This window comes from Scylla paramamosain, chromosome 28 (genome assembly GCF_035594125.1).
Source record: "Scylla paramamosain isolate STU-SP2022 chromosome 28, ASM3559412v1, whole genome shotgun sequence".
NCBI classification, from domain to species: Eukaryota; Metazoa; Arthropoda; class Malacostraca; order Decapoda; family Portunidae; genus Scylla; species Scylla paramamosain.
In genome coordinates, this window is record NC_087178.1 from 2,614,884 (window position 1) to 2,625,000 (window position 10,117).

Genomic DNA, 10,117 nt, shown 5'->3' on the forward strand with positions numbered 1-10,117 from the left:
AAATGAGAGAAAAAGGATAAAATGTAGGAAAATACAAAAATACAGGTAACATACGGAAAATAAATAAACTCGAAGAAAATATTGAAAACTACAGGACCGGAAAAACATAATCGAAAAGAGAGGGAAACTTGGGAAAATGCGTGAAAGTAAAGGGAAATGCAAGGAACTGGTGAAACAGAGGTAATCCTGAGGGAGCTGCAAGGTAAAGACGGAAATGATTATCGAAGGGGGACGCCTGAAGGGAGGAGGAGAAGGAGGAGGAGGAGGAGGAGGAGGAGGAGGAGGAGGAGGAGGAGGAGGAGAAGGAGGAGAAGAAGAAGACCTATGCTTGGGAAGAGAGGGAAGGTAAGATCGACCGTGCCCTCAGGAGAGAAATAAGAAAATAGAGAGAGAGAGAGAGAGAGAGAGAGAGAGAGAGAGAGAGAGAGAGAGAGAGAGAGAGAGAGAGAGAGAGAGAGAGAGAGAGAGAGAGAGAGAGAGAGAGAGAGAGAGAGAGAGAGAGAGAAGTGCAATTTCGTGATAACATTATGGTGGATGTTATGGAATATATATTTAGCTGTGGCGGAATATTCTATTATTATTATTATTATTATTATTATTATTATTATTATTATTATTATTATTATTATTATTATTATTACTATTATTATTTTAGTTAATGCCTATATTTATTTACAAGAGTATTAACAGAATGAAACATCTTTTCAGTGTGTGTGTGTGTGTGTGTGTGTGTGTGTGTGTGTGTGTCGCTCCTCTGTTTCTGTCTGTCTTTGTGTCAGTTAGTCTCTCTCTCTCTCTCTCTCTCTCTCTCTCTCTCTCTCTCTCTCTCTCTCTCTCTCTCTCTCTCTCTCTCTCTCTCTCTCTCTCTCTCATATATCCTTGTCGTGCACTCCCCGTTTCCTCCCCCTTCTCGTCCTTCCCTCCCGTCCCTTCCTCCTGACACCCCATCTCGTCCCTCCCTCCCGCCCCCGCGTGCTCCTGCCCCACAAGGCCTCGCCGGGACGCCCTCTCACGCTTCTGAACACCGCTTGTTTGCATTTCGTTATACGCCTGCACTGTCTCTTACGCTACGCTTTTTTCTGGCCCTGTTTGTGTCATCTCTCTCTCTCTCTCTCTCTCTCTCTCTCTCTCTCTCTCTCTCTCTCTCTCTCTCTCTCTCTCTCTCTCTCTCTCTCTCTCTCTCTCTCTCTCTCTCTCTCTCTCATCACCTCTTAATTCTTCATCTTCCTCCCTCATTCCTCCCGCGTCCTTTCAACACTTCAATTCACGCCCATCAACCCACCCACCCATCCCTTCCACCCTCGCATCCACCCTCCCATACACCCCCTCCTCGCCCCATTCACCCCCACTCCACCCCCACTGCAGGCACCAAATTGAAGGGTAATTGGTCTGATAACGAGCAATTCATTACGATAATTGGGCTTTCGCGAGTCTCGAAGCTACAGGTGTGATTACGTGCTGGGGAGGAGGAAGGGGCGGAGGGAAGGAGGAAGGGACAGAGGGAGAGAAGGAAGAAGGGAGGGAGGGAGGGAAATGGATGAGAAGGAAGGCTAAGATACGAGAGGATTTAAGAGAGAGAGAGAGAGAGAGAGAGAGAGAGAGAGAGAGAGAGAGAGAGAGAGAGAGAGAGAGAGAGAGAGAGAGAGAGAGAGAATGGGCAAGCGACCAGACAGACAAAACAGACCAATATAGACAAAAAAAGAAAAAAACAGACAGTAGACAGTGACAGACAGGCAGACAGACAGACAGACAGACAAATAGACAGACAGACAGACAAATAGACAGACAGACAAGCACAGACCTACAGAAAGAGTCAGAAATAAAAGTAAATGAAACAAAAGTAAGTAAGTCGGATGGAAAGAATAAAGATAAAATGTACGAAAGAAAAGAATAGACGCGAAAAATACAGACGATGATAAGGGGGAGGTGGAAGGAGAATAGGAAGTGGAGGAGGAGGCGGAGGAGGAGGAAGGAGAGGGAATGAAAAAGACCAAGGGAGAAAGGATGGAATGCTGGCAGGGAAAGTAAATATTAGCAGCAGCAGCAACACACACACACACACACACACACACACACACACACACACACACACACACACACACACACACACACACACACACACACACACACACACACACACACACACACACACAGAGAGAGAGAGAGAGAGAGAGAGAGAGAGAGAGAGAGAGAGAGAGAGAGAGAGAGAGAGAGAGAGAGAGAGAGAGAGAGAGAAGCTCGCGGCGTAAGCTCCACCTAAGCTCCACATCGATAAAGATTTGAAATGGCACATCCTGAAGCCTCCCTGATCATGGTTTGCCTCTCTCTCTCTCTCTCTCTCTCTCTCTCTCTCTCTCTCTCTCTCTCTCTCTCTCTCTCTCTCTCTCTCTCTCTCTCTCTCTCTCTCTCTTTCTGGAAACGCTAGTGTTGTCGTTAAACCTGCCACCCTTCCCTTCCCTGCCCTAGCTGGATATCTGTTTGCAATATTGGAAATGCGTGTTGCTTTGTTTTGTTATTGGGATGAGGCAGGAAAAGGGGACGATCACAGGAGGAGCAGGAGGAGGGGGAAGAGGAGGAGGAGGAGGAGGAGGAGGAAGAGGAAGAGGGGTGGGAAGTAGAAGGGGAGGAGAAAAGTGAGGGTATTTAGAGTTATGAGGGGATAAAGGAGGGTATGGCGTATGTCTCCTCCCCTTCCCCCTCCATTCTCCTCCTTTCCCCTCTTTCTCATTTGGAGGGATGCTCGCCCAGTACCGTTCTTCGGGTAACCTTCGCGCCCCAGTCTTCTCCCCGCCCTTACCCAGCGTGTTATCTTGTTTGCATAGCTTGCGTGCCTCCTGTTGCCACCTACTGTGTGAGGGAGGCGGTGGTGGTGGTGTTGACAGTGTGGCCTGTCTGAGCAAGAAATCATGTGTGACAACAAATGCGGAAGGAGAACGAGGAGCGAGAAGAGGAGAGGGAGAGAATTCTATGTTGTAAATATTGATTCCCCTTAGAATATAGTGTCGGGGCGCGGGAGATAACGAGGTGGCATTCACAAGACGACCGATAGTGTGAGCAGGAAAGGGAAGAGGGGAGACAGGCATAGGCCGATACGGAATGGAAGAGAAACCAACACGGGGTGAGATAAGGGCCGCAGGAGATGTGTGGTGTCAACTGACAGCTCGTGTGGCTCTTGTTACCTCGTGCTGTCACCCTCAAGGCCCTTCGCTCCCTTCCTCACTCACTCACTCTCCCCTCACTGGCACTCACCCTCCGCTACCCTCACTCTCCTTTTACGCACACTGTCACACGGCCACATCACCCTACCTCCTTTATTGATTGCTGTTGTTAACTCAATTACATTTCCCGTCTCTCCTTACTTCTTCCTCTTCTTCCTCTTCTCACCTACTTCCGAGAGAGGCAAGAGGCCCTCACGTGAGCCAAACACATCCACGGCTCCTCAGCTCCTCTTACGAATTCCTTGTTATAATGGGATGGCCTCTTGACTCGAGGAAACCATTACGTCCTGCGCGGCTCTTACATGTCAAACCAAGTGCATTTGTGGGATTGGCGAGCCGGTGGTACGTGAGAGCACGGCGGGCAATGGCTCTGTCACGGAGGGAAATAGATGTGGTGGTGAAAGAAGAGACGCTTTTAGACGTGGTAAAGGAGATTACTCGGAGAGAGAGAGAGAGAGAGAGAGAGAGAGAGAGAGAGAGAGAGAGAGAGAGAGAGAGAGAGAGAGAGAGAGAGAGAGAGAGAGAGAGAGAGAGAGAGAGAGAGAGAGATGGAAGCAGAAACGGATGGCCAAACGTACAAATATACAGAATGACAAACAGATAGATGCGTGGGCAGCCAACCAGCCCTTTAAACAAACATAGAAAGATAAAGATGAAGATAGAGAGAGAGAGAGAGAGAGAGAGAGAGAGAGAGAGAGAGAGAGAGAGAGAGAGAGAGAGAGAGAGAGAGAGAGATCTTAAACCAGTGCATTAAGACGTAAAGTAAACAACCTCAAAGTAAAGGGAATCTCATCACTCGAGGATCAACAGTTAAAAGACGGATTATTTATTTATCTGGTGGACGAAAATGTTGAGTAAGCGGAGAGCAAGTTTCTTGGGCGTAACTTTCAAGGCTGTGCGGGGCGTGTGCAAAGTGCGTGTGGAGGAAGGAGCGGGTGGTGCCCTTTAAGAATCCGGCAGCTGGGGTTGAGTGACGCTCGTGGTGGTGGTGGTGGTGGTGGTGGTGGTGATGGTGGTGAGGAAGAAGTGTGTGGGTGGTGGTGAGCGAATGTCGTAGTGATGCAGAAAGCAGTCGGAATGGTGATGATAGTGTCGATGGTAATGGTGGTGATGGGCTAAAGAAAGTGTTTATATTTGTGTGTGTGTGTGTGTGTGTGTGTGTGTGTGTGTGTGTGTGTGTGTTGTTCTAATGACCAAACAAACATTGACACTTGCATTACCAAGTTTTTGGAACATTATCATGGCAAATCTTATCTTGATGTTACATAAGTGAACGTCACACTGCAGATAAGATACGAGTAGATGTTTTCATGGCCTCACATATTCCATCCCACCACGACCTCACTCAAGCCCTGCCCTGTGCCGCTCTCTTGCCTAGCCGCAGTTTGTCCTCATTCTCCTCACCGAACGCCCTAAGCAATCCTAACTTTGCCCCTCCATTTTGCACCACATCAACCCAACCAGGCTTGCTCCACCGCCTCGTCCCGGCCGCTGCACGTCCCGCCCACGCACCCACGTCCTGCCAGAGCCCGTCAGGAGGTGTCTAGATTTTTAGGCTCCCCATGCACTCAACTGACGCCAAGACATATGATAATTTCCCGCGGGAAATTTCCTGCTTCAGGAAGCTAACCATTTGTTTAGGAGGTCACGTGGGGCTAAAGGCAACTCATTCCCCGGCGGAAAAGGATGGGGAGGAGGGGAATTGTGTGTTAAGGGGGAATGATAGGACTGGGGGGTGGGCATGAGTGTCGAGGAGGGAGGAGGGGTGGCCTAATTCCCATCGGCTCAGTCCGCTAAGCCCTGGACCCGTCATTCAATCAGTCAATGCTCTGTTGTGTTTCCATTCAACGTGAGCATCACAGCGGAGATACATTCTTGCATCCTTTTCCCACCCCCTTCTCTCTCTCTCTCTCTCTCTCTCTCTCTCTCTCTCTCTCTCTCTCTCTCTCTCTCTCTCTCTCTCTCTCTCTCTCTCTCTCTCTCTCTCTCTCTCTCTCTCTCTCTCTCTCTCTCTCTCTCTCTCGTTTTCCTATTTCCTTTCTGTTTCTCTCACGCTGCGTACTTTCCTTCCTCCCTTCCTCCTCCCCCTCTCCCTCCCTTCCATGATTCTCAAGCTCCCTCATCCCCAGCAGAGCCCCCATTACTCCCATCTCCCTGCCTTGTCCTGCAACGCTCTCTCCCCTACCTGAAACCAATCCTGTTTCCTCCCCCTAACATTTTTCAATCTAACCATGTAAAACCTTGTGAATGTACGTGTGCAAGCATGTGTGTGTGTGTGTGTGTGTGTGTGTGTGTGTGTGTTTGTGTGCGAGTATGAAGGAAGCCAGTGCATGTTTGAAAAAGTCTTAGGGACAAGCTACCCGCATTTCACTGCCTCTGTCCTGCCTTGCCCGCTCTCCTCCTGGGACCATGTGTAAAAGAGAAACCAAGGAAAGTGAAACAAGACGAGAGGACGCAAAAAGGACCCAAACAAAGGCAGAGTCATATGAGAGAAAGTATAAGCAGAAGAAAATACAAAGAAGGACAAAGAGCCGGAGACACAAAGACACTGCAAGGACGCGAAACAAATTTTTACGCTGTTTAAAGAATATTTCCTCGTTTTCCTTTCTCTCTCTCTCTCTCTCTCTCTCTCTCTCTCTCTCTCTCTCTCTCTCTCTCTCTCTCTCTCTCTCTCTCTCTCTCTCTCTCTCTCTCTCTCTCTCTCTCTCTCTCTCTCTCTCTCTCTCCCCTCCTTCTTTCGGTGTTGGGGAAGTTTTAAAGTGAGGGGACGGCTGTGAGCTCCTCCAGGCACTAGCAGATGTAGGTTAGCGTGCCAGGCAGCGAGCGGGAGGCGGACGAGGAGCGGTGCTAAGCCAGGGATGAGAACCTTTAACTGGAGGCTCGGAACTCCAGCTGACGCGGCGCTAACGGCTGAGGGACTGATGGCCGTGCGGGAGGAGGGTGAAGATGTGTCACAGAAGCAGGTATTTTGTGAAGGTTATTACTGAAGGATTGTGCGAGTGGTACTCAGGGCGGGGATTGCTGGAAGGATGTGCCTCAGTGGTGTTCAGGAGGGGGAATTTTCTATGTAACTCTGAAGAGGAGGGTATGGTTTTCCCAAGGGATCTGTAGAGTTAAAACGTGTAAAGATCCTTGTTTTTAAGTCTCTCGTTACAATTTTGCAACTATGATTTGTCAATGTGCGTTTTCTCTTGCAAAATATTGTGTTCCTTATTTCTAAGTTTTGTCTGTTATTCCCTCCATATATTCACGAAGTCTACGAAGTTTCCACGTATATCATAGTAAAAAATACTTATGAACACATTAATGTCATTTACACTATACTGCTGGAATACAAGATCATCGTACTTGGCACCGAATAATATAAATCTTGCATTCATGTTGTCAGTGAATAGGCAAGGGTGTGGGACAGCCAATATACATGAAGAGCAATCGATTCAATATCCCTTCGCGAAAAATTTCTCCCCAGCAGAGACTTGAAGTTGGAGGGGACTGGAACTGATGCTGCGGGTGAACGAACCGCCTCACCTTGACACGCCCCTCAGCAAGGAGGCAACGTCGAATGTGTGGCTGTGACATATTTCCGCTTCACTGAGTTTAAACGTGACATTTGCATTCTTGAAGGTCGTTGCCTCGTGTTTTAGCGGGAAAGGAGTGACAGAAGGACAAACAAAGATGGTTGGAGAGGATGGAAGTAATAAGAGCAATAAAAGTAGGTAAAGCCAGGGAGGTGAAAGGGAAAGCGCAACAGAGGCAATTGAGAAGTAGCAGGGCGGAGAAAAGAATGGAATATACGTGAATACCTGGAACGAGAGGAGAAAAGCAAACATGATAAAGGGAGTAGGGAAAACGTAAAGGAAACAAGAGACTGCAAGAACCCAGATGTGACAAGAAGATAGTTGCAGGAAGCGAGCAGGAAGATAAAAAGACAGGGAGATAGCAACGAGGAGCGAAAAAGAGAGGAAAAAAGAGGCATTACGAAACAAAAGAACAAGGAGACAATAACAAACGGAAGAAAAACGACAGCAGAAGACAAAGGGAACGCAGGAAGGGGGCGGGCGAGGGCGGGAGGAGATGAATAACGTGCGTGAGGCGGAAGGAGTGAGGAGGTGAGGAAACAAGCGTCATGACCATGCTAGGCGGGCGGGGGGCGGGAAGGGCGTGAAAATAAGGATCCCGACTGATCCCCTTTAACCGGCGTGTCCCTAAGGGGTAGCGTATCAACCCTCCCGGAAGAACCCGACCCTGCCTCTTCTTCTTCTTCTTCTTCTTCTTCTTCTTCTTCTTCTTCTTCTTCTTCTTCTTCTTCTTCTTCTTCTTCTTCTTCTTCTTCTTCTTCTTCTTCTTCTTCTTCTTCTTCTTCTTCTTCTTCTTCTTCTTCTTCTTCTTCTTCTTCTTCTTCTTCTTCTTCTTCTTCTTCTTCTTCTTCTTCTTCTTCTTCTTCTTCTTCTTCTTCACCAAGTCCCGGATTTTGTTTCTCCTCCTCCTCCTCCTCCTCCTCCTCCTCCTCCTCCTCCTCCTCCTCCTCCCTCTGCGACAGGCAAAAGTTTGGACACCCGCGGGGCACACTCAGAGTACCGAGGGAGAGGGGGGTGGGGGGCAGGCACAGCAGGCAGGCGACCCGGGGCACCATTACTGGCCGGGAGGAAACCTGTGTCCAAGGGGAAAAGGAGACGAGAGAGGCGGAAAGAAAGAGGCAGGAAGAGGTGACGAGGAGAGGCGATGAGAGGCGATGAGAGGAAGGGGAATGGAAAAAAATGTTGAAGGAAAGAAAGTTAAGAAGCAGAAAGAGTTGGGAATGAGAGTCAAGGAAAAGGAAGGAAAAAAAAAGAGGTAAGGAGGAGACTGTAAGGAGACAGGGAAATGGGCGAAGGAAAGGCCAGAAGGAAAAAGTTACGGAAACAAGAAGGAAAGAGACAGGAAGAAATAGGAAAGATGATTAAGGAGAAGAAAGAAACAGGAAAAGGGAGGAGAAGAAAGAGACACGAAAAAGTGAGAAGGAAAACCAAAAAAATAAGCAAAAAGAAAAGAGAGAGGATGGAAGAGAAAGGCAAGAAGAGGTGAATAGGAGAAGAAAGGAGAGAAAAAGTAATGCGAGGAAAGAAATGCAAAGAAGTGTACAATTAGGACGATAAAAATAAGGATAAGAAAAATATCACAGGGAATTAAGAGACAGAATGAAGATGATGGTGATGAAAATAGTGATGAGGCGGTGATGGTGATAGTAACGCCATTATCTTGAACGTATTGCTTGCATCTTCCTCTCCCATCCTCCCCTCCACACCCCTTACCCTCACCTGCCCTCCCTCTCTTCTTTCCTCCCCCTTCTTGCCCCCCTCGACCTTCCAGCATCAATGGAAATTAAATGTGCTGTGGAAGAAAAAAATGATCACAGTAAAATATTTCTGTCTTTGCCTTCCGCCTTTCTCTTCCTCTTCCTCTTTATCTTTTCCTCGTCTCTTTTCTTTCGAAATGTTTCTCCTCCTCCTCCTCCTCCTCCTCCTCCTCCTGTCTTCTCTTCCCCTCCCGGCTATATTAGGAAAGAGCAAGGGAGGAGTTAAAGGTGATACGAAATGACAGAAAGAGAGAGAGAGAGAGAGAGAGAGAGAGAGAGAGAGAGAGAGAGAGAGAGAGAGAGAGAGAGAGAGAGAGAAGCTTGCTAATGAGGAAAGCAAAGTAGAACAACAACAACAACAAGAGAAAGAAGAAAGGATCATAATTATCAAACGGAATTATTTATGTTAAAATTGAATATGTTTCCTTGGAAATTATTTTTCCTCTTTTGATGACGATGAGATAAAAAATAGAGGAGGAGGAAGGAAAGGGAACGGGGGGTGGAGGAGGAGGAGGAGGAGGATGAAGGGAAGAGGAAGTGAAGCCCCATCAACTGAATATTAAATCAGCAGTTTAGAATATCTTTTGTCGTTTCTTGTTGCTCTCTCTCTCTCTCTCTCTCTCTCTCTCTCTCTCTCTCTCTCTCTCTCTCTCTCTCTCTCTCTCTCTCTCTCTCTCTCTCTCTCTCTCTGTCTCTGTCTCGTCTGCCAACCACTATAGTACGCACATAATATTCCGTTTCGTCCTACATTCAGAAACACATTCAGAAACACACACACACAAGGTTCCCACGTGTGTTCGCTCTGATGGAATATTTCTCTCTTTCTCTCCTTTCAGACACTTCGAGAATATGCCTGACGGAGGAATGCGTCAAAACAGGTGAGTCTCCCCTCCTGCTCCCCTCCTACAGGTAACAGAACGGGTCAGGGTCACCGCAGCGTATCGCACTCATCTACTGCTGATACGCCGGGTCAGTATCGTGTGCCTGCGCGCTATATCAAGATGGCCTGCTGCTGGTGCTGGGTCACTGGGTCAAGGGCGAAGCCGGGGGAGGTAAATGGTTGCTGCCTTGGAGGGAGAGAGGCGCCCCGTGTTCATAGGGACCTGCAGGGGAGTGGGGTGAAAGAATTAATGATAGAAGTAAAGCAAGGTAAGAAATGGTAGGAAAGTAAGGGATGAAGTTAATATCAGAAAGTATTGGTGTGAAGACAAGATGCCTGCCACGCAACGGCACGCACCGCAACGCAACTCATCACAAGACACCGCAGCACAACGCAATGCAAAACACCAAAAAGCAACACAAAGCTTCGAAACACCACACAGAGCAACTCCAAACAACCCAATACAGCGTAACGCAACACAACACAACACCACACAACACAACACAACAAGGAAAGAAGAGCTGCTGATGGAGCTTTATAGGGTGTTAACTCGCAGAAAAATGGAAGAAAACAAACACAACGAAACACAAAAAAAGCATCAACAGACATTCTGGCGCCACTAGACACAAAAAAAGATTACACTAAGGCAGGAGAGGGACGGCAGGAGAAAGGTGGGAACGTGCG

At 47.9% G+C, this 10,117-nt stretch overlaps 1 protein-coding gene across 1 annotated transcript in view; it reads left to right on the forward strand.

Moving 5' to 3' along the window:
• LOC135114696 (neprilysin-1-like) overlaps positions 1 to 10,117 on the forward strand; it is a 66,951-nt gene that overhangs the window by 38,820 nt on the left and 18,014 nt on the right. The window contains exon 2 of the mRNA XM_064030614.1: positions 9,390 to 9,431. Coding sequence (XP_063886684.1) covers positions 9,390 to 9,431 — 42 coding nt within the window. The remainder of the gene's footprint in view (positions 1 to 9,389; positions 9,432 to 10,117) is intronic.